At 43.9% G+C, this 25,020-nt stretch overlaps 1 protein-coding gene across 1 annotated transcript in view; it reads right to left on the reverse strand.

Annotated features, from left to right (window-relative positions):
* Positions 1–15,977: 15,977 nt before the first annotated feature.
* Positions 15,978–25,020, reverse strand: part of GCLC (glutamate-cysteine ligase catalytic subunit) — a 33,189-nt gene continuing 24,146 nt past the window's right edge. Inside the window, exons 12-16 of the mRNA XM_040553954.1 lie at positions 24,583–24,687; positions 21,652–21,733; positions 21,453–21,556; positions 21,237–21,357; positions 15,978–17,735 (exon numbers count right to left, since the gene is read on the reverse strand). Coding sequence (XP_040409888.1) covers positions 17,530–17,735; positions 21,237–21,357; positions 21,453–21,556; positions 21,652–21,733; positions 24,583–24,687 — 618 coding nt within the window. The 3' untranslated portion in view covers positions 15,978–17,529. The remainder of the gene's footprint in view (positions 17,736–21,236; positions 21,358–21,452; positions 21,557–21,651; positions 21,734–24,582; positions 24,688–25,020) is intronic.

Genomic DNA, 25,020 nt, shown 5'->3' on the forward strand with positions numbered 1-25,020 from the left:
GGTGTGCCTGTGGTGCGGGCCGGGCCGGCCCTGGCCAGGAAGCGCGTGGTTGTTTTCCCGGCCGTGAGTCAGGGCTGCCTCTTGGCCTCCTGCCTCGGGATGTGCAGTGGCAGGCCACTCCCTGAGGTACTGCGAGGCATGTTTTCCTGGGGAGGCTGAGGGATTTGGGTTAAACCCACAGACAAGCAGCCGTTCGGCTTGGTTCAAGCTTCCCTCCTCTCCCCAGCTCTGAGGCGCCCAAGGGCACCGCAAGCTGCTGATAACATCCGCGGCGGGGACCAGGATGTTACAGTAGATTTGTAGGGACTAATTGCTTCTGCCCTGTCTTCTTTGCATTGCTTTGGCCTTACCTGAGGTGCAAGCATGCCCTGCCCTGCCTCAGGGCAGGCAATACCAACTGTTTCCCTGAGGTGCGAGGTGGAGGCAGGACGAGCGCATATTTCTTGCAGTGAACAGGAGGGGCGAAGTCCTCCATGCTTCTCTAATATCTATTCTGTTGGTCTCACCCATTTGCAGGGCAATTTTTTGTTAGTAACATGAGCAGCTGCTTGGGATTTTCTGCCCCCGCAGACTGTCCTACTGACTAATGTGTCTTGCAGGTTGAGTCCATGCTCTTCTGACCAAGGCTGTTGACTGCAGCCTTACAGCCCAGCATTGGGATGTGTGGGACTAGTTCACCAGAGCAACACAGACTTCTCTTCCTTCACACTAAAACTGTGTGGTCATGTTGTCATCTTAACTTAAGAACAGACTGATCCCTGGGGTCAGGAGATAAGTTCCTCCATCAGGCCAGAATTCATCCCTCAGATAAATCCAAGTCATAAAAGCATCCATTGCACACACAATTCTTCCAGCACCCCCATTGTTGGCCTCTCTCTGCAGGTACTTTCAGAGCATCCTTTTTTTCTTCTAAAATACGTTCTTCCTTCCTGTGCCTCCATTCTTTTTACATTATAAAGTAACACCACAATCACACGTATTTATGGTTTTGGCAGTTCATTTTAGTTAGCTGGGAAAAAAAGGATCAAAAAAGAAGCTCTGAAAGCAAATTGAAAACCTAAGGAAATGATGCAGAATGCTGGAAAGGGAAAACAGTGAAGAAAACAAAGGAAAGACACCTGAAGAACAACATCTGTGCAACAGAAAGAAATTAGATAAGGTTTGAAGAAATTGTAACAAGGAAATGCTGGCTGAAGAAGAGGATGAAATTTTGAACAGGCTGAACTGTAATACCAATAAGGATACAGGCAATCATATGAAATCTGTTTTAATATTCTCTTTCTGAAATACCAGCAGTGAAAAATAAGACCACTAATATCTTACTTTGAACCAGCAATAGAAGCTATAAGCTCAGCTTTCTTGCAAATACTCCCTAGTGCTAGCAACACAGCCTACTGAAGGCAATGAGTTCAGACTTCACTGAACCTGAATCCTGCTCCCAAAGAAAGGCAGAAGAGAAGAAACAAAAAAATACCAAGGAGCATAACTGCTTCCAGCCAGCACTCAGGCCAGGCCATGGTACAAAGGGCAATCCTTTATGCACCAGCAGTGCTTTACTTTCCTGGGAAACAGAGGGTGTATTAACATGCCTCAAAGCCCTGTGCATGCCATGGAGAGGGCACACGAGGGTAAGCACCAGGAGAGCCACCGAGCACGATGGAGAACACAGCGCTCCACATGCAGAACGCAGCAGCAGCAAATCAAATAGCCCTGATCATTAGCAGTCCCCTGTGGCTTTTTGTAGGGTGCTAATCAGCACCTTGGCTATTTTCCAGCCTGCATGATTACATTCTGCCTGCTGAAATTACTTTCAGCAGTTTAAACTGAATTCGACATCTTTTTCATTTCCCAGCCTGAACTGCTAGGTGGAAGTGCTTGTGCTGCATGGCAGATGGCAGACGAGACTCCTGACCCATGGGATGGTTGTGCTTCGATGGTAGGAAATGCCCTCGTACCTCTATTTTTTTTTTTTTTTTCCCATGTGTTAGTAAAGCAAGTTGGTTAATATTTCTGCTGTGGTTTCCACATGGCTGGAAATTGCTCTCAAAGTACAAAATGCAGACCCAGCCTTATTAAGGGCTGATGTCTTCCAGTGCAAATGCCTTCTTTGAAAGCTGTAATTGCCATCTAGTACTTAAGCAAGTGTGCACGCAGGCAAGCAGGCAGGTTCCCAGATGACAGTTGGCCTCCACTACCTGTTTGCTGTCAGCCCACGGGATTATCATGTAAAACCTGTTAGCTGCAGGGATTCAACTAACTGAGCCTTATTTCACAACTGCCACGGGCTGAGAAGACAAGGCAGAGCTCGCCGGTGCTACACGCGGAGCAGGAAGCTGCCTGCAGGAACAAGCTGCTGGGAGCTGCAGGCTGCGCTCACTTCCAAATGGCAGGCACCTGCCACCCACCCTGATCACACCTCATGCCTCCACCTCCCCAGACCCACGAGCAAAATCTGCTCTGCCACTGCTGCAAGCTTGAATTTTGCTCATGCTGCTGAGAAGCCTTGAGCCGGCTGTCGCACACCCAGTTACTGCACTCCGGTTGACAAACATTAACTCATTAATCATGGTAATTTACCCTCAGAATACCATTGCAAGAAAAGGGATCAAATTCTCTCAGCTCGTTTTGGATAATTGCACTACTTTTGGGAGCTTAGCGAGAGGAATATCTGACCCTTAATCTCCCAACAGTCACAGTTGCTACACGGAGCTCCTCCTCATGAATCCTCTAGGTTCTCAGGCAGTTCTCCTGTTCCAAATTGCTCTGAAATTAAAAATAAATAAATAAATAAATCTGTTCAGGCAAGCTTGGCTGAATGTTTCATTGTTCCTTTGTTTCCAAACACATGGAAACACATTTACTTCTGCTGCTGTCTAGCTAGAGAGGAACGGCTACTAAAAAAAACTCTGAAAATGCAAGGGGAAACAATGGGGTTTTGAACATGAGAAGCTGTAAGCCCCAAAAGAATGACTTCTGACAAAGAAAAAAAGTATAAAAAATATTTATTCCTGCTATATACAAAGCAAACTCTTTTTTTTTCTTTTTCTTTTTTTCAAACCCGTAAGAACAAATGCCCTTTGTTTTCAATGTATTTTTGAAAATGGTGGCGTCGATAGCAGGGAAAAACAGTTTTAATGCCTTGTTTGGGGAAAATGCATCAGCACTTCCTGTCTTTGTCAATGAAACGTTCCTCAGCCTTGGCAAACAGGCAGGGCCCTGGGCTGCGCTGCCTGAATACCCTTGTATTTCTCCCGAAAGCTGTGTTCCCCCTCTCCACTTCCAGCTGTCAAGTTCAGTGTTTGCTCTGAGGTCACCGAGCAAGCCTGTTAGGTGAGCACAAGGTATTGTTAACACAGAAATATTCCTAAGCTGAACTTGTGACAAACTTTTTATAATGCTACAAAGGATATGCCAGCTCAATATTTTTTTGCCGGGCAGCAACTGCAAGGAGCCAGACATATGATAGTTACAAATGTGTTTTTGTGGTCCATGGTGGGTTTTACTGAAGGCAGAACAATAAACTATAATGTATGCACACTCCTTTTGCTTGATTTCTTACTCTTTCTTCCAGGATCCATGAGAAATTTAGCTTGCAGCAAGAGGTAATTTTGGTTTTGCTATGAAAACAGCACAAATGAATAGTTTTCACCTTAAAAATCTTAAATTGTTCACTAATCTTAACTACCAAAAGATGACAATAATTTAAGGGAAACCACTTGGAGCATTTTGTGACCTAATTATGCTTTTGTGTCCTCTGGCAGCGAGAAAAAGCTTTAAAATATAGATATACTGCAGGCTACTTTACCTTGCCAGAAAGATGTGTGTAAGTACATGTGTCAGTAGGGCAATAACCACTGTCTTGTGTTGCAGTAATTTGAAATTGTATGGCATTTTCTTACGTCTGCTGTGAAAGGGAAATTAAGGACAAAGTCTAAATTCAGCAAAGTCAAATATCATACCTTCTGAATTTTGTGAAGGATGAAGCTTTTATCAAATCTGAGCTTTTTGACTTTTGTCAAAAAAGTCTTTTACTTTCCCTATTCCTGTAAAATGCACAATTCATGTGTACGGTTCTGCACAATACTGAACAGTCAAGAGGGGAAAATGTTCCTTTGAAACAGCTTTATCTCTCTACCCATTTGGTGCTAATATCTGCTGTAGTGGAAAGGATGTGGCAGCAGGCAAATGTGCCGTACTCCTGGTCTGCCTTCCCCTTGTAAAAATCTTAAACAACATTTTCCCTGAAATAAATTCGGTATATTTGCAAGGGACTTTAAGGACATTGCCTTTATATGTTTACACAAACCCTGACTACATGTGTAGGTTACATAACGTTGCCAATGAATGGGTAAGCAGATAAGATCAACAAAAGATAATCTGTTTACCCCTTTCAATTGCAGAACCCTCCTGCTGGATGACATTCTGCTGTCACTTAGCGTAGGCATAATGCTGAGGTAACCTCGGAGCTCTAACCCTGCTTTTATAGCAACACAGGTGAGAGAATCGGAATTTGGCTGCCTGCCTCATTTGGTACAAAACGCTCTGGACATCAGTTACCATCAGGCAACGAATCAAAGATCTGCATGGCTCTGCACAGTCTTCACAGATGATCTGCTTTTAGGTGCTATCTTTTTGAGATAAATGCCATGCAGCTGGTAGAAGTTGAGGGGTGAAACTTTGGCATTGGAAACGTGCCTTGCACTGGAAATCTGTATGAACAATAAAAGCCTGAAGGAAATGTGGATGGGCATTTGTGTTTGAAAGAGCAGGAAGGTTTCTTCAGGTACAGCAAATGGTCTAGAGAACGGGCACTGAGTTGGAAGTTGAAAGCAAGCATCAGTGGGAATATTCAGGAGGAATGATATGAAGACATCATTCAGCATGAGATGGACAAATGAGGAGATATGATCTGTTCTGAAACAGCTAAAACCAAATTGCTGATGTGACTACCTGTGTGTCATCTGACACAGGTAAAGGCCCTGCAAAGCATTCATAGATACAATCAGGCATGTTGAATTTGAGGAAATATAAGAACTCCCATTAAAATGACACTTCATCTTCTGTCTTTTCTCCTCCCTTCTGCACTCCTCCCTCTCTCTTTGTTCGTCCTTTCCACCATTCTTTCCATCTCAGGCCTTCAGAGGAATAAAGGTCTGTTTTTCTGCTGCCAGCCTCTGGCCTCAGGCTGGTCCCAGAGGCAAAAGGCATGAACTGCTCACAGACCTGTAGTTTTCCAAAGGTTCTGGGTTTTTGCATAGGTCCTGAGTATGCTCAGAAACAGGTTCTAACATTAAAAAAAAAAAAAAAAAGTAGAAGAGGTAGAAGCAGGGACAGGTGACCCAGGAAGAATATAGAGGAACTGCACGGGATTTGAATATGGGTAACATTTGAACATGGGTAACAAGTCAAACAGCAAAAGGAAGACTATGTGAAGACTATTTGGTCCTGCTTTTGAGTGGGGCAAAGGATGTGGTGACAGACTGAAAAAGGTGATGTACTCAAAGCCTTCTTCACGTTGGTCTCTACTGTTAAGACTGGCCTTCAGAATTTAAACAAATTGGACATATACAAGTCCATGGGACCTATAGGATGCACCCATGAGTGCTGAGGGAGCTGGCCAATGTCATTGTGAGGCCACTCTTGATTATCTTTGAAAGATCTTGGCACTCAGGATGGGTTCCTGAGGACAGGAAGAAAGCAAATGTCACTCCTATTTTCAAGAAGTACAAGAAGGAAGATCTGAGGAACTGGGATGGGGCTGGTTAACCTTGCCTCAAACCCTGTAAAGGTGATTGAGAAAATCCTCCTGGAAGCCAATTCCAGACTTGTGAAGGACAAGAAAATGGCTGGGAGTAGTTACTATGCATTTATGAAGGAGACATTATGCTTAACCAACCCGATAGCCTTCCACAATGAGATGAGTGGCTTGGTGGATGAGGGTGAAGCAGTGGATGTTGTTTGTCCTGCCTTTAGCCAGGCCCTCAGCCCTGTCTCCCATAACATCCTCATAGACAAGCTGATGAAGTATGGGGCTGGGTAGGTGGACAGCGAGGTGGACTGAAAGAGGGCTGACTTGCCAGGCTCAAAGGGTGGCAATCAGTGGCACAAAGTCCCGACCGGTCCCTAGTGGTGTAACCAGACATTGATACTGAGCCAATATTATTTAACATCTTCATTAATAACCTGAGTGATGGGGCAGAGTGCTCCAGAGAACTCCTGGAAACTCCATCTGAAACTTAAAAAACCTTTTTCACTGTGAGAGAGATCAAACACTGGCACAGGTTGCCCAGATAGGATGCAGAGTCTCCATCCTTGGAGACATTCAAAACCCATCTGGACATGGTCCTGAGTGACCTGCTCTGTCTGACCCACCTTGAGCAGGGGCGCTGGACTAGATGACCTCCAAAGGTCTCTTCCAACCTCAACTGTTTTGTGCTTCTGTTCTGTAATTTCCAAATTGGTGTGCATTTGAACTGCACTTTTCTTTATCAGGAAAGCAAATCAGTTCCTGCTCATGCTGTAGGGAACAGGCAATGCTATTAGACCTTCTTCATGCCTGAGAACATCTGTTTGTTATTTCAGGCACAAAGTCTGGATGTAGCTTTTCAGATGTTTTACCAAAAATTGGACTTGGAGACAATGTGTACCAAGAACATTTATTATATGAGACTCAAATACTGCTTGACTTTCACAAGGTTGAATCATAAATTTCTGAGTCTGTGCCATTGCCTGGAGCTGCAGTACTTGACCAGCCTCCTCATCTGTGAAGGGCTCCTTGGGTCCTGTATAGTACACGATGTGCCATCAAGTACTGCTGGATATAACCACAGCAGCATAAAATTCTAGTTTTCTAGAGAGTCTAGTGGCAAAACCAAGAAAAGATGGGGGCACACAGAAGCTGAATGTCATTATGTCTAATTTATGGCTATTGCCTGCTTTCTCCAGTGGATGTTGCTGTGAGGTACGTAGGCTACATCTGTACTAGTAAATGAAACAGTCCAAAGAGGCCAATTCACCTTGAGGCCAGTGCAGCTCATGTCCATACAAGCAGACACTCTCCCCCTCTGAGCAACCTGCCTGCCTGCATAACTCCTGGGTCATGCATGGGCATAGGCTAGCAGACTGCTGGTCAGATCAGGCCAGGACTGTGCCAGAGAGCAAGCTAACCATATGTTTTTTGTGCATATATCACCACCCAGGACTGTTTGCTTTCCTAGGGCTATATCTGAGCCCCCAACTCTTTGTCCACTTCATGGGAAGGGCTAGGTATCTTTATGGTTCAATGCAACCTCTACTTCCATGGAAGGGGCTAGTTAATTTTAACAGGCTGTTGGAGCATGGTTTCCCAAGATGTGGACTGTACCTGTTAAGGAGTTTAGAAGAGATGGCTGGGAAGGTAGTTGGGCATGAGTGTAAGTACATTAATACATTACCAGTGAGGGAGAGGGGCAAGAATGAATGAGTTCACCTAGAGCAGGAGCATGGAGCAAAACTGCTGGAAATGCTGCTCTGTAGCAAAGTCAGCAGGAAACCGTGAGGTTTTCTTACAAAACACTTAGTCAGTGTTGTTAGAAGGTTAGCACTATGAGAGCTCTGGGTCCTCTGGAGAAGAAGAGCCTACCTGCTCTGTGCGATTGCTGGAAGAGCTGGGCAGACTTCACCCTTCCGTCAGGGAACATGGCAACGTTGCTGCAGCTGGTCTGGGTGTCTTCTGCACAATACCATTGGGTTTGGAGGGCTCCCCAGAAAGCCAAAGACTTGAATTTAGATGCACCTCAGCCAAATGACGTTCAAATCATTAACAACCACCCCACAGAAGGAGCCCTCAGGATGTGTTCAAGGCTCCCATCAGAGAAGAGCACATGTAGGTCTGGTGATTGGGATGTTCACCTGCTAGGTGAGAGGTCTGAGTGGTCCATATTCTCTTTTTCTGTACTCTACTACTGACTGCTTAAATAATGAACCCGCTCCCCAAACCTAGGACTCCTAACCTAATACCTGCCTGCTAGGTCGCAGTCCTTTCTGTCTCCTATGCCCTCTTTTCAGTTAACATTGAGTTGTGTAAGAACACAGAAATTGTTTAATTCAGACAGACCAGAGAGGCAATAGTTTCCCCCTTACAGATGTGGATGCTTAGAAAAGAACATGAGAAACAGCCTGTACAGAATGATCCTTCCCTGACATATTTTCCATCTTCCAGCAGTGGTTTGAGGATTTCCTTGGACAGAGATGGCACCCAGACCACGGCAACCAGAATGCTAAATATTAAAACAAAGAACAACAGTAGCAATAATAATGATGAAGAGCCACTATCTAGCTACTGTAGCTACGTCTTCTCTGTTCGTTTGGCTAATCACTTGCTGAACTGTCTATATTTTTGCCCGCATAACATCTTGCAGTGATCAGTTCCACAATTTACTCAAATGATTTAATTTTATGTACCCCTATCATATTTACCTCCCAGATGCCTGTTTTCCAAGAGTACAAACTCTAATTTACTTAATCTCTCACTTTCTTTCTTTCCTTTTTTTTTTCTTTTTTTTTTTTTTTTCCCTCCCTGAAAGTTCTCTTTGGCCTTAGCAATCTCTAGCTCTATTTTATGTTTTTATGTTGTTTGTTTTTTGTTGTTGTTGTTGTTTGTTTGTTATTTTTTTGTTAGGCAGGCAGAACACTGAATGGTAATGAAGATGTCAGTACATTACAGAATTATACAGAGGTTTAAAAGAATGTTTTGTTTTCTATGGTAGCAAAGTCCAATGGGAAGGTTCGAGAATTTACACCAGTTCCAGAGACCCCTTAGAAGATACATTCATGAATTGGTTTAGGTGCTCTGTGTGGAGATAAAGTGTGTTTGAACTCTCTGAGACAGCAAAGCATCTGGCCTTCCACTTTCTGAGAAGTCCTAACTGCAAGGGTCTCCTATGAACTTTAAGACAACACCTTTTATTTATTTATTTTTTCTAAGTCTTCGTTGAAAAGAGAGAGGCCACTATTGCAGTTTGTGGACTGCCATTGCCCATTGCTTACCTTCCAAACTGAGTCCCTCTGGGACGTAGGCATTGCTGGTTTGGACAGTGACTGGATTTACAGAGGTCTTAGAATAATAGAATTACAGAGTGGCTTGGGTTGGAAGGGACCTTAAAGGGATCACCTAGTTCCAACCATAGGCAGAGACACTACCCACTAGATGAGGTTGCCCAGGGCCTCATCCAACCTGGTCTTGAACACCTCCAGGGATGGGGCATCCATAGCTCCTCAGGACAACCTGTTCCAGTGCCTCACCTCTAATCAAAATCTCCCCTCTTTTAGTTTAAAACCATTCCCTCTTTTCCTGTCATTGTCTGCCCAAGCAAAAAGTTGTTCATCTTTTTTATAAGCCCCCTTTAAGTACTGGAAGGTTGCAATAAGGTCTCCCTGGAGCCTTCTCTTCTTCAGGCTGAACATCCCCAGCTCTCTCAGCCTTTCTTCATAGGAGAGGTGCTCCAGCCCTCTGACCATCACCCGCTCCAACAGCCCCACGTCCTTCTCAGCACTCCAGGTGGGGCCTCACAAGGGCAGAGCAGAGGGGCACAATCACCTCCCTCAACCTGCTGGCCACTCCTCTGTTGGTGCAGCCCAGGATGCAGTTGGCCTTCTGGGCCGCAAGCATGCACTGCTGGCTCATGTTGAGGTTTTCTTCCACCAGAACCCCCAAGTCCTTCTCCGCAGGGCTGCTCCAGGTCTTGTGATGCTCCCCACTGTCTGGAGGTGCCTGGGAATCTTGGAGATGAAATGTGAGAGGAATCTGGAGCTTAGGCCCCTGTAGAAGACAGCAAATGAGCAAGTGTCTGCAATCTTGGCCCATCGTGGATAGAACTGTCAACATAAATGGACTTTTGTCCCTCCTGATCTAGATAAAACATTGCTCTAAGCATACAAAACCAAATTTTGAGTTAGGGTCACCACTGTGAGTGTGACATAAAGCTTCAGCTGCCATCCCATGGCAGGGTGACACAGCCATTGTCACGGTGCTGTGCTGGTTGCATTGAACCCAGCCATCCTCCCGCTTCACCCTCACAAAGCTCTCTTTCCTCAACAGCAAGTCCTGAGGCACTTAAAATGAATATTTTACCTCAGAAATGCTGAAGTCCTTTTTGATTTACATATATCACACAGGAAGAAGCGGAGGACGGAAAACCAAGCTGTCTTCAATGCGAAGGAATCGTTAGGAATTTCAGGAAAAGTGTTGCTGGTTGCATATCAAAAACCTGTTCCACATTAACCCCACACAGAGAAGCTCCCTGCTTGCCACGCCACATGCCAAAACTAATGAAGTAAGAACGCAAAAACATTCCTTGGCAATCATTTGTGGACCTCTAAGTGGCAAGGAGTGGCTCATAATTGGAGTGGTTGGTTTGTTTTCAGTCGTGTATTTAATTTTCTTTTCGAGATAAAATTTTGCAACCAGAAAGGCCTTCCTTCAGTCCTAACTAGAGCACTAGCTTTATCTCCCATGGACCATCAGGCTCCACAGACGCCCTCACCCTTGCTCCATTTTGTAGTCTTCCCTGGTTTTCTCTTGTTCTGCCCAGCTTGGGGTTCCCTCCCGGCTACCTCCCACTGTAACAAGTTGCCTTTGGTGGGTTCTCCTCCTCTTCTCACCTCTCCTATACGCCCTGAGGGTCTCCATGTCTGCCGTCTCTTCTCCTGTCTCTGGTTAAAAGCAGAATTTCATTTGCCTGTCTCCTGGCAGACAATTTACAGCTATTTCAGACTTCTTCTCCTGCCCACAACGAAATCTCAGCTTGTTCCTTTGAGATTAGCTGCCAGATAAGCTGAGCTTGGCCAAACCAGGACTCTTCAGCATCTCCCTCTTTTCCTTCTTCCTTTTTTTTTTTTTTTTTGGTTAACCATGGACAAAAAAAGACACACACAAAGGGGCTTGTTGTAACTTGGGCATTTAAACTCTGCCCTCTCCCTCAGTTCCCACGTCCAGACTGCCTAAGCCTTGTGGAGTCCTCTTGAGTAACAACAAAAGATAATGAGGCATTTCAAAGAGGGCTACGGGGTGGCTCACTCCTGTGTCTGACTCCACAGCTTTTCCTATCTCTTCCGTCACTTCAGCAGAGGGAAGAAGTCACCATCTCCTGGTTTTCTTCCTCCTGGTGCAGGGTTGCTGGCGTGCAGCTGCAGAAGAACATACAGCCTCCTTCTTCCCAGGCAGGCAGGGCAAAATCAGGAGGCAGAGCTGATGCTGGAGCGAAAGGAGCACTTGGACAGGAGACTCAGTGGTGGAGAGTCTACCTGGGGAGAAGGTAAGGCTGGGCAAGTGGGAAGAAATGATGAAACTAAGCCTTCTTCCCTGAGAGCCATCTCTGCATTTCCTCTCAACTAGGTTCAAGAGCTGATGGGAGCTCTGGGGGAGCAGCTGAGGTTTGCTCCCACTCCTACCCAGGGAGGAATCATCATACAGGTCGCAGAACTGGGAACCTCGTGTTAAGGAAGTTCCCATCAAAAGAGCTTTTGAAAGTAGCTGCTAAATCACTGGCTGTAGGGCCTGTCACAGCAGCTTATCTCTCATTGGATATATGCCATGAAGGCTCAGCACTAGGATTTAATGATAATTAAATCTGTCTTTAATGTCTCCTGGGAGGCACACATAGCCTGTGGTACCCCAGCACAGCTCACAGATGTCTTCTCAGGGTAGGTATCAGATAAAAACACATCTAGCAAATTACAGGTCCTTGCAGCCAGTGGGCTCCGCCAGTGAAAGATGTCAACAAGGAAGTTGCTGGTACAGACCAAATTTATACACACTCTGTATTTTCTCACGATAAAAGGTAGGAAATGGGTGTGTGAAGCTGTCGCTGTGTCACCTCTCTCAAACTCCTTGCATGGCTGAGGAAATGCAGTAAAGACAGAGCAGCTCAGTAGATAAAATCAATTATGTTAATTGCAGTTAGAGCATCAGACTCACCACACCACATCATCTCTAGGGTAGTACCGTACCAGTACCAGTACCGTACCAGTTGTCACACATCAACAGGAGGCGCAGCCTGCAGCGATGCATGCCTCAAGCTGTGCATGGCTGCAGCATGCTGCTGCAACAGCAAATGCATTTGGCAACACAGTTTTCAGACTACTGAACTCTGTTGGCTGCATTAGGACAAAAGGAAGATTAAAAATTCCCTTTCAGGATGGATGTAAGGCTGGAAACAGACGCCAGATCTGGTGGCATCCCAAACAGTGATGTGTCTGGCAGATTGTCCCCTCCTCTGGACAGCAGGGCCCTGGAGGAAGTGTTCCTCTCCTCCCAAAGAGCAGCTCACCCTGGTCCACCTCGCAAAGAGTTACAAAGCTTTATAAAAACACGAGCACAGAAGGCAGCCAGCGACAAACACAGCGGCCCTGCAGAGCCTTCCCCTGGGTACTCTGGTACACAGCTTGAATCCTCCGAGTTTCCTTTCTGTAGCATGGATTTTGCTTTTCCAAGGCAGGATGAGGAATAACGTCTTATTCTAGTGCTGGGTTTGGTTTCAGGGCAAGCACGGCATTGCATCAGCTCACGGCAAGGCCAAACACGCCATGCTGTTGGAAGCCGGAGTCACAGCCCGAGGGATGCAGCAGGACTGCCGTCCCTCCTTCTGGTCATGCCACACCTTCATATCCTCACAGCGTGAGTGGAAACAGGCACATGCTGATGATGATACCACGCGTGCCTGGACGACAGGGAGGTGGGAAGTCAGAACAAGTTCCCAGGATCGTGTGGATGCCTCGGAAAAATCCCTCCTGCCCTGCCTTGCCTTGCCTTGCCCAGGCTCTGCCTTGCACATCGCTGAGATGCTCACGGCGCGAGCAGCAGCCTGGTGGGGTTGTGCCCGGGGTGGGGGCAGAGGGGGAGCCCAGCACTTGCTTTTCCCCTCAGAGCTGCCTCAGAAACCACCACGGGTTCCCCTGTAGCTACTCCGAAGCCAGCCCCAGCCCTCACCCAGCAAAAGCAGCAGGACTTGTGCCAGTCTGGCTGCGTTGTAAATAAGGGGTGCTTGCTGAGCTCCCCGAGCCATCACACTGGGATGTGATGGGATTTGCACGGGTGGCATGGACCGGGGCTCAGACCAGAGGCAGACACTTGGGAACAAAATCCAGAGAGGATTTGGAGCTGAAATCCTGAACCTGCGGCTCTTTAGTTTTTCTCCTTATTCCTCCCAGGACAGTTATTTTCTCTCCCCAGCTCACTGCGTTGCCTCTGAACTTAGGAGGCCACCTAGGGCCGGCCCTGGGCTTAGCAGTGATCCTTCACTAACCTCATCCCTCGCCTTGTCGTGAGCAGATCCCAGCGAGGACCGTGGCTTGCTTTGCACTCTCCGTGCTGGGGATTTTTTGCTTTGCCAGCAATTTTAACGCTGTTGTAGCTCAAGCACCCCATCAGAGTTGAAAGTGCATCTCCGTCATTCACAAATTACAGGCAGGGGAGGTTGGTAGCTTGGTTTACATCTGAGACACGAAGCCACATCTCCCAGCCACCCCAACCAGGCCTGGCCTCCCACCAGTAACATCCCTTTCCGTGCTGCTTCGAGCCGGAGGCGCTCGAGCTGGTGCCAGGGGGCTGAGTAAGATCCGGGCAGGCCACGGGGTGCGGCGAGCTGCTGGCGATGCGGAGGTTTTGCTGGCACGCTTCCCTGGTTTCCATCAGGCAGCTGCACGACGGGCTCCGGGCAAGGAGTCGCAGTGCCTTACACGGCCAAGAGAAACGCTCGGAGCTCTCGGCCTCTGAATGCCCATGTTGTGAGTAAACTGAGGGGGTTAGCTGTCCGGCCCTGCGTGTGCGTGCTTCTGTGGGAAAGGACTGAAAAGCGTAGAGCCCAGCCTAGTGAGCGGTTTAGGGGAAGGAATAAACTGAGCTGAAAAATGTCGGAGAGCCAGAGGTCATCTTGGCACAGCTGCTGCCTGGGGGACGAAAGCATGGGAAGGAGCAGGCGGTTTCAGACACCCGGTGCTCATCGGCTTCACTCCTTCCCACTTCGTTCCCTACCACACCCAGACTCTTTCCGCACATGACCTCTCCTTCTCCTTAAATAAATTCCCAGAGCCTCTTCAGGCAGCTCTGTGTCATCACGGGCTTCCCCTGCGAAAAAGAGAGAGCTTGGCCATGATTGTCCTGCTGCTTTCAGTTCACTTTGCACCTCTTAGCAGCAGAAAGTGGGGCTGGCAGAGCTGCGAGCCTGGCAGCGTCTTTATTTAATCATTTCATTACTGGCCTCTAAGAATACAAGAGCTCTCAAAAGTGTCTGACCATTGCAGGAAACATACAAATAACGAACCCTTAATTTATCAACAAGTACACAAATTTTACTTTTTGTGCAGGACAAAGGAAACTAAAATTTGCACCCTCCCAAGGCAAGAGCAACATACACAACACAACCCCTTGCTATCCACATGGACAAGGCACTATTTGGGGCACCTTCATCAAAATCTGTGCTGTCATCCGCATAAAAACCTGCTTTCTTTTTAATCTAATTGCAGTTAATAGGAGCTTGGACTTCCTCCAGAGAAAGAGCAGTTGCTGTTGCTTCAGTATTCACAAACTAACATTTTTCTAGCCAAAAGACAAACTCTTGGAAGCCAGCGTTGAGGAGCCATCACGCACCAACACATCCATTTGTGATTTTGAGCATGCCTGTTAGCAGCTTGTCTCTGGGCATTACTCTCCCTTTGCTGCACTGTAGTCATTTTTACCTTCTCACTGTCAGGATGATTATAGATTTCCCTCTAGGTGTATGTAATGGGCAGATTTTGGAAGAGCTTTGATTAAATTGAAGGGCTAAATTAATAGGTAGATACGCATGGACTTAGAAAAGACTAGACAGCCATTTCTTGTTTAACAGAAGGCATAGATTTTCACCCAATTGTTCAATTCATAGACAGCATTCATGGGCGGTTGAATTTTCTTCTGGAAGTTGCATTTAGGTTTCCAAAGGAAACATATTTCTCCTGTGCAAGTGAAATGTTTATTGGGGAAATCATGTGGGAAAGCAGCTCTGGAGCTGGCTGCATGAACCGACCGCGTCCACTCCCAGAAAGTGCTTGCACTGCTCTGTGCATGCACACACAGGGAGCCACGTTTTGAAGATTTAGGCCATGATACAAGCGTAGCAAAAATAATTCAGGAAAAAAAAGGTACTTGTACCGATGTAGGTTACTGTCAAGAGAAAACTGGTTATTGGGGAATTGTTTAGTGATGAGACCTCAGGAAATCAGAAAAACATCTTCCAGCTGAAAGCCAAGCGGAAGGCAGGAGTCAAATCACTGCGGTTGAACTGGGGCCAAAACATCATAGTGTTTATGGGAAATGCCAAAATCACCACGTTAATAGGGTCTTGGGGTAAGGAATCAACCACCTTTCGCCTCAGGTGCTCGGTGCTTCTTCCCCTCCCTTTGCGGAGGAGTCAGTATTTCCATGAGAGCACCTGGTGACCGCAGGACCCAAAACCCTGAATCCGTAACTCGAGGCAGCGTCTCGTGCTTTCTGCTCAAGGTCAGCCAGAGCCTGCCAGCATGAGCTTGGCCTAGGGCTTGCTTCTCCACCTCCCAGCGGGTGCTGACACCACAGGCTCGTCTCCAAGGGCTTATTCAAAGCCTGCCCTTCCTGCAGCAACTCTGCGCTGCCCCAGGGCCTTCACCACGCCGCACGCCTAGAACAGGCTGGGGCACATACCTGAACTCCTCATCCAGCAACCACGGACACCTCCATAAAGGAGCAGTAGCCTCGTGTCCAGCCTTTCCCATCCTTTCTGAAACAGTATGCAACACAGCAGACACCAGAACTCAGGGCTTTTAAGTGCCAGGACAACAGCTAATAAAACTTCTGCTATCAGTCCTGAGAAGTTTCACTGTGCAAAACCAGAGTCTGGGTTACACGAGCTGTGCTTGCTACACACACAGCTCTTGCTTCTTTGAATCTGAGAACAGGGGTTCAACTGATGCAAGTGACCAACACGTACTGCAAATTTTATTTTTATTTCCTTATTACAGAAACTAAATTAGCATATGCCTACATCTTGATTAAAACAAATTCACACTGCAGAAAAAAAGCGCACTTTTTATTCTCTAAAGCACACCTGTGAACACAGAACAAATTCTAGTGTCAGTACATAAAAGCTTCTTCTTAGTGCACCTCTTCATTGCAGTTTCTCCATTAGTCGTTTGTAAAAATTATTACACCTTAGGTAATTATATATGCTTGCGTTAAGCTTTGCAGTTCACTTTTAGGAGTCAGTTAAGAAGCTAAATTAAAAAGGGCCCATTATTTTGCTTTATTTACAGTTGCAATGGCTAAATTTTAAATATGCTACAGTCACTCCCAGCACTGGCTCCCAATTCGAAGGATTAGTACACTCCATGATTTCCTTTATCAGTTTTATAGAGGGGATTAAGTTGCCCATACCTACAGCTCCGTAGGTACCTCAGCTATCTACATGAAGTACCTTATCAGAAATAAACTTGCTGACAAATATTTTTAATAGAGAGACAAATGAGAAACTCATCTCTTAGGAAGAACCACAAGGTCCTTGGTTTTGTGCAGCAGTTGCTGTCAACTGCAGTAGTGTGGGAGAAACAGAAGTTAAGCAGTGCCACAGTCCAGAGCAGTTGTCTCTGCTATCTTTGTAGAGATCTTTATGTTCACTTCCCAATTCTTCCTCTCTTTCACTGCCTCTCCCCACTTACTGCTTTTTTGTTAAATCATAAAGAGATACTCAGGCAAGTTTCTGAACCATAGCAACATACTTGGGAGGGGAAAAAACGATGCTGCTACAGGGAAAAGATGTATTCATGTTAGTTCTTTGCTGCGGGAAACACAGGTTACTAAGCCACAGGGCAGCCATTACCTAAGACTAGTTATCAGGAGACAGGCAGACTTGTGTTATCTGAATAAAGATAGATCTCTTCCTCCAAATTTTACGCCCTATGACTGGATGCAGGTCTTGTGGCAACTGAGAAACTGTTGTAGAGATAAACAAATTGGATGCACATGCATTTATCTGTTCTTACGTACTTTCAAAACCAAAATGGAAGGAAGAAGTCTCTGTGAAGCAGGTAGGTCCAGAAGATTTTTTTTTCTTACACAATACGGTAGATTACTCAGCACATTCCAGATTAAAAAAAAAATACAGTAAACATTCAGTAACTGGAATGCATATAATATACAAGTACCATTACATTTACAAAGCTGTCCAGGACAATTTTTCTTTCTAGAATAAGCATAAAAAAGTTACAAGCTAATTCACAATAACTTTAGATACAATGCTTATTAAAATACATTGATGTTAATCATAAAAATATTTTACTATTTACATGTACATTGTATAAACCTTAACAATAAGAATATGCCCTATTTAGGATGCCTTAAATGAATATTTAGGCAGATTGGCCCATTTTATAGTGCAGTATCCCTGTTTTGGTCTTCACACCATGAAGCTGTATCAGATTCACAGTATCTTAGCTAGTGCTCTGCTAAAAGGCTTGAACTTTCTAATATTTGAGAAACATTCATTACAAAGAGCCAGTTTTGTTTCCGCTTTGTTTCTTGTTAAATCCTACCCCCAACAGTTCAGGGCACTCCGCCTGGCCTTGTGCGATTTGGTTGCATTTCCAAATGAGGCTGTAATTCATCTCATCCGTTATCACGCTGTCTTGCTTGTAGTCCGGATGCTGTGCGATAAATTCCCTCATCCATCGGGCGACTGTCATCAGCTCTCCTGTGGGCAAGATCAAGTCAAATTTCACTGTTTATACATCTGATTTAGCAGGAAAAATGTTGTGTGCATTACATGCACAATTAGTGAACAGTCCATGTTTTCAGGAGAAGCATGCTCCTACATGTTTTTTTTTTTTTTTTTTTTGTTATACTGTTACTAAACTCCAAGTACAACTCAGCTGACATATCACTGATAGCCCCAAACCCACATATCTGGTACGATCTTCAAACTTTCAGCTCTTTTAATGAGACAGAGCATAGAGAAGTATCACATCCAGCTGCTGGAACAGGTGTCACCAACTTCTATTCAGGGTCACCAAGCGACACACACCACTTGCTGGAGACCTGCCTTCTCAACAAGCAGCAGCTGGAAGCCAGCTGGATGCCAGGGCTTAGGGAGCTGAACCTTGCTCCTGCACACAGCATACGTAAGGAAACCTCCATCAGTACAAGTTTAAGATAACTCTGCAGGTAAAACCCTATGGCAGGCTGACAGGCTCCTTAAGAGCCTAGCTAAACTTTTACTGCTCCCTTATTAGAGAGAGGAAAGAGCCAAAGGCTCTACGCTTTTTTTTTCTTAAGAATATTATTGAAAAACAAGAGGAATCAGGTTAGGGAAAGCAAGGACGAACAAACAAAAAGTAAAAAGCATCCAATGTGTCATCAATACTGTTTGAAGATACTCTATGAGTTGTTTTGAACAGAGATATACTAACACAAATCAGAAAAATTATGAAAAGTACAAGAAAGGAAAGTGTAATATGCAAAGTTATTAGAAATAAAAACGTTCCTCATAAAACACGTCATGTTTTTAAACGAATGAGGCCGGTGTTATACGCTTCTATATGAAAAAGGGACAGAAGAAAAATACTCAAGAAACATTTGGTGAAGGCACTAAAAACTTGAGAGAAAACTCTCAAACAAATCAGAAGCAGGGGGCCAGAAGCAAGGCCAGGAGATGAGCAGAGCGTAACAAGAGACACAATCCTGAACACCCACAGCACTCCCAGCGCTGTGCAGCTCGTACAACACCGACACCTGGTGGTCACACAGCCCCATCACTCCACTGAAAAATGATTGTTTCTAACTGTGTACATCTGTCGAGAACTGTATAAACCCTCACCTTGAACACCGCATGCAGTTCTCGAAAAGAGTAGACTAGAATCAGGAAAACAGCACCACACACCGACAAATGTGTAAGACAACTTCAAGTGAAAAAAGGAAGGACGAAGAGTATCTCAAGAGTGGAAGAGATTTTGAGAAGTTAGCACAATCATGAATGCTGATGAAAAGTGAACAGAAAAATGTTATCATCCCACAGTGCAGGAACCAGAAGGCTTATAATGAAGTTATTGGGAAGCACATTTAAACATAAAAAATAAAGGAAGCAAATTTTTTTTCAAAGAACGTGTAATAAAATTGTGGCACTCGTTCTATGACTTTGTGGGAACAAAAATATTGTTGCTTCAAGATGGATCTGACAGAGATCATGGAAACCACGTTTGTGAGCTGTTATCAGGCACCATGCCAACTGTGCTACTTATGGCTGCGAAAATGCCCACGCTGCAGACAGCCAGAGCTGGGAGAGCGAGCCAGCACAAGGATAACTTGCTGCAGCTCATCCTAACACTACTTTCCTGTACCGCTTGGTGGTGGTCAACAGCTGCTGCTTGCCTAGCACATCTGCAGTCTCACTGAGCGTGGTGACAGTCACAGAGCAGCTACGCTGAGACCAGTGAGGGCAATTCCCACCTGTGCTGTGAGGGAAGTGACCAACGAACCATGCCAGGGCAAGGCTAAATTCACAGCAGCTAAGGTACCAGTATTAAACTCTTGCAAGTGCTGTGTTCACTGTTTGAGGGGAGAAACGTGACACGTGGCTGTTCTGTGGACATGTCCCATGCTAGACAGCCTGCAATTCCGGAACATTTGATTTCAGATCAACAATAGACCAGAAAAATCCAGCGCTCACGATTGAGAAATATGGCACAGTAACATGACGTCTAATGCTTCTTATTCTGTGAATTGTTGTTCTCATGAAGCTTCATTTAACAATCATTTCAAGCTTAGAGTTAAGATATACACCCTAGACGATCTGTCCTCACACCTTCTACATCTGTGTAAATCCAAGAGGTGACTTTTGCAGTGTCCACAGCTTCACATCACAAAGCAAAGAAGTTCTTTGGAATGGGAATACCTGTGACACAGGGCTGAGCCCAGACAATTAGCTCTTCAGAAACAAAAAAAGAAAAAAAAAACTTTAAGACTGTTGCAGTGCTTTTCTTTTTTTTTTTTTTCAGCAGCATTTTTCTGAATGAAAAATGTTAAGGAAAAAAAAAAAAAAAAGAGTATTTTTGAAGCATTGCTGCTTTGAGCGTTGATGTGCCTCAGATGTTTTCTACCTGCCAGTTTCTTTCCTCTCTCTCTGTTAAGCCAGGCATCAAATCCCCAGTCTATGTTAGCTGAGGGACAGAAGCCTCCTACAAACAAGCAGCCTTAGGACAGAACATTTTCAGTGAAAGCAGTAATTAATTACAACTTGTTAGCATTCTGAAGTGCTACTAAAGTATTAAATTACCAGGCAAGGAAGATTGCTGATTTTCACCTCACCTCTAAAAATGTCTTTAGCTAGAAGGCTCTACAGCAATTACCAAGCATTGGAATACAACAGGAATACAACATTTAAATTTAAAATCAATGAATGCATCATATATAAATAAAAATCTGTGTCTCGACTTTTAAGACTAAAATTAACTCTCTAGCTAAACTTACAGCAAGAAAGGCACATGAGAGATTTACACATCAGCATAAAGCTGCCACGGACTATGTGCCCGGTTCTGAACGAAAGCATTTAGCCTGCATTTTCTACTCAGAATACTGTTGCGTTTTAAGGAGCAGCATAAAAAGTCATTATACCACCTATCTTAGAAAACACTGTAGCAAGAGAAAGGAAGGGAAGAGCCTGGTTTACTTTGACTTGAAGGAGTTTCACTACTTCCAGAAGGGCTCTCTTACCGGGGAGCTAAAGACAAGGCCCCATGCTCTAGCATATCAGAGCTTAATCCAACTTAATGCCAGCATGCTTAGGAATTGCACCAATTACCTGGCTATCAGACCCAGTCTCATATACCCTTAAACCATTCGAGTTACAGGAAAAAGGTATTGATCAGTTTATGTACAAACTACCACAATGTAGACAATACGCTGGCAAAAGCAGCAATGCTGAAAAAAATCTTGGAGATATAACTGCAGCTTAGGGGACAGCGTAACAATTACTCCTGATTTAAGTTCTAAATAGATCATGAAACATTTCTGATCAGAACTAAACAGGATCAAATATAAGCCAGAGAACACATTCCAGTCCTTTGCTCCTATGATTCAACACTTACCCAGACAGCCACATTTGCCACCAGTTTTACCAACTGATAATTAGAGAACATCCCAATTACTTTCTAAATAGAAAAATGCCAGGAAAATCAGTGTCTGAAAGTGTCACACATACCAGATGCTCTCTTTTTTATTAACTTCAGGTAGTTCAGGATGGTGCATCTTGTGTCCACGTCCACTTCCATGTTTTCAAGATAAGAATTCAAAATTGGGATCAAACCAGGAAAGACTCCCTCCTGTGTAAGAGAACACAGTTAACATGAAACACGGTTGATCAGATTTCTGAGAGGATGGAGAGGAGGGGTGTGTTCCAGGTAGAAGAGGTTATGACCTTCCCATTGATAATTGTATCGATGCTCATTAAGATGTACTCTTCTGTGTCTGTGCCTGTCCCATTCTGTGCAGAGCCACATCCATCCACAACGACATTTCCACCTTCATAAGTGACAAGGGGAAAGGAAGCAGCAGTTAGAAGGCAAGAGATATACTCATCATCAACAACTGGGTTGCCAGATCACTTGCTGGGATACCTTTGCAAATATCCTTTCTAAAGTAAAACATTCCCTGCCGGACAGCATCTCTTTTCTGGGCCACCTTCATATTTTCATCCACCTGGAAAAAGAAATATTGCAGAGATTTGTGGTATTTTTGAAAATTAGGATTCTCCAAACCCTCACATTTTGGTCTCATTAATTGAAATATCCCCAATGTTTTTTATTATCTTACCCCACAAGGCTAAGCTCTGGAGATAAAATTTTTTATTTCCGTCTTGAATGGTCCCATGCAAAACCATGAGGAGATCACATTCTACAAAACTAGGTCTTCATAGTATAATGTAAGAACATGCCATGCTAAGCTTTTAAGTTGGATTGAAAATAGGCAACAGGTTGCATCCCATCTGAAACTTCTTTGCATATTCAGATGCAACATAAATGAGTACAGATGAAGAAAACTGCCATTTTCCTAGCAATAGTTTGTTGCTTTTATTAACAAAGTCAATGAAATCTTTAGAAAAGTTAATGCTGTATTTAAAAAAAAAAGTTCAGAAACAGAATCCCAGTAACAGTGTGTGAGAATTATATCTATCCCGTATCTGAGCATCTGTTAGAACTACTTTGTTAGCAGTTTATCTAAGTTACAGTCTTCCCCAAAAGTCTGCAAACTACAAAGCACTGCTCGTAAGTTTCCAGACAGATTTTGTCCAAGTTTTTTGACCGGAATGTTCTTGGGGAATTAACATTACTTTGCTTTCCGACACCAGCTTTACTATGTTGTCTTTAGAAGAAGGGATACAATTTGCTGAATTCTTTGCTCCACCTCTAAGGGAAATAAAATCTTAACTCTTGCCTTTCTACTGTTCGTTTTTTCAAAAGCCTGGTTATAGCATGCTATATTATGAAGTTTGTTTACACAACTAGCTAACTGAAATACAACAGTACTCAGACAGAAAAGATCAGCGTGAGATTAGCTCCACAAGCCTTTATTCTTTTAATTATAAGAGGCGGGTTTACCAAAGGTTGTGCAATTAGGTGTTGCATTACCTGCTAAATTGCTTGGCAGGCTCAATTTGGTTTCCCCATCAAAAACTCTCTTCATATTCTTCCTGCACCCAAGCTCTTTTTCGGTCTTAACTGGTGTTCATTTGTTAATGATTTTTGCACTTTTGAGATATTCCATATAACATAACTGTGAACTGTAAGTGCTAATCTACTTTATTAAATATGAAATCTGAACTCCCCAACATAAGGAAGAGGATTTCTCTTTGTGGGGTTAGTATATTTCATATAGTAACAGATCATAACATTGTTCATTTGCAACTTCAGTATTTTTCTCCATTTTAATTAAAAACTATAAGAAAAGCATCGGGACTATTGCTACGCCGTAGCCAGCATTGGCAGTGTTTTCTATTACACAGCCTGTCAAAAACCTTCTGCAGTACAAGATCTTCTTTAAAGTCACCTATAACATTGCAGGACTATCCCTTTAAAAAGGGATTTTCTGGTCAGGTGCCTCAGGAAGATGTACAAAGACGGTTTCATTCAAAACAGTTCAGCAATTATGAGGCCGATATTAAGGAAAAAGCAAATTTTGCATGGCTAGTTGCAGTTGTGACCAGAATCCAGAGTATCTGCTTTCAATACTGAATAACACTGAGTGTGCTCAGCTTCTTTCCGTCTCCCCCAAACAAAAGCAAAATATAAACAATGTGAGATATAGGCCATAGTCACATTAAAATAAATAACTAAAGAAGCTTATTTTAACCTCCACAGATTACTTTTCCCACCCATAAAATGGTGAAAACAAGTCCTTTCCCATTCTTAAAGCAGATTTGTGACAATGGGCTTTATCAACATTTCTGTAGTAGTCTGACATTGTTAGGCACCACAGAAATTCCACCTCCAGCAGCAAGCAGGGCTTCAGGGAAATATTTTGTTCAGCTTTCACTAAACAAGCATGAAGCCACGCAGCAACCAAATAGGAAAAGTACAGTACTTCATGGCTACTGCTCACTGAAATGCAGCAGAAGGTCTGTAGAAAGAGTTTGCAGTTGAAATGAAGGCAATGGCTTTATACTTTTGTGAAAAAGAGAACGACAAAGTCTCCACAGACCTGTTTCATTTGGCAACTGTAATAACATTTCTCCAGCAAAGCTTATACACTATTTATTCCTTCCTCCTTTTACAGAACTTGCACTAGAACACATGCCTGAAGTTTAACTTTTATTCTTTCCCTGAATGCAAGACAGCAAGATAAACCTATGAGGAGAGCTAAAGTACCTGGCCACCAGCACTGAATGGCATAAACAACTGAAAATTATTACTGGGAGAATAAATTTAATACAATGTCAAATCTGCATTTTTAAATATATAAGTCAAAAGGAATAAGTGGAGAAAGAACAAGTCAGCATGATTTTCTATAAGCTGCTGAAAATGTGGATCTTGGTGGGAAAGCAGACGTGGAAAAGTCAAGTTTGGCACCCTGAGAAAAAGCTAATTTTGTAATTTATGTTGAAGTACCTTTGGCAGACATATTTTGGCTTTGTGTAAGAGGAACAAAGATAAGATGTAGCCATTTTCTTACTGCTAAAAGCTGAAGGCTAAATTCAGATTATTTCTTCTAAGAACAGGTAAGACATCCTTGCTTTTGGTAGTTTAAGAATTTCTGTGAACAGTTTATAAATAAGGGTCTATCAGACATTTTTAAGAGAGCCATAAAATGCAAATGGAAGAAAGCTAACCATTTGTCTATAAAGCTTAACTCTATTAGATGGCAGTATTTTTTAATATACTGTAGAAGTGAAGTTGATGCCAATTATTTGTCCACATTTAAACTGACTGAAAGATAGAAATGACTGTTCTGTAAGTGTACAAATGTTAATTCCTAGCTTGCAGAGGATAACAATCAACTGGGGTGAAAATATTGTGCAATTAGCAATAATACATCTGACCTTTCACACCTACCTTGGACAAAGGAATGAGAAAATCCAGTTTATATGACAGAATCACTCTGGTTAGCAGTACCACAAACACAACATAAGCAGAGTTTTCGAAGTCTGTTAACTGGACCTAGACATGAAAGGATTAGAGATTTAATTACTCTAGTGGGAACACGCTCATACAAATAGATGGCTATCTGGGAGAGTTAAAAAGTGTGACTCAAGCATTCGTGTCGATACTTGTATTCACACACACTCTACTAGCAGAGATGGTGATGTACATGCTGGAATCAAGGCCTTCAAATGCACAACGCAGTGCACACACTTCAACAAGCTCAACCCTATAATCCAATGCCAAAGCACACTTGTGTTTCAAAAGGCTAATAACTTGCATCTTTGGGCTCTCTGTGTAATTACAAATGCAGAATAGCTTTTAAATTTCTACTTAGGGGATTCAGTTCAG

This window comes from Cygnus olor, chromosome 3 (assembly GCF_009769625.2).
Source record: "Cygnus olor isolate bCygOlo1 chromosome 3, bCygOlo1.pri.v2, whole genome shotgun sequence".
In the NCBI taxonomy this organism is placed as follows: Eukaryota; Metazoa; Chordata; class Aves; order Anseriformes; family Anatidae; genus Cygnus; species Cygnus olor.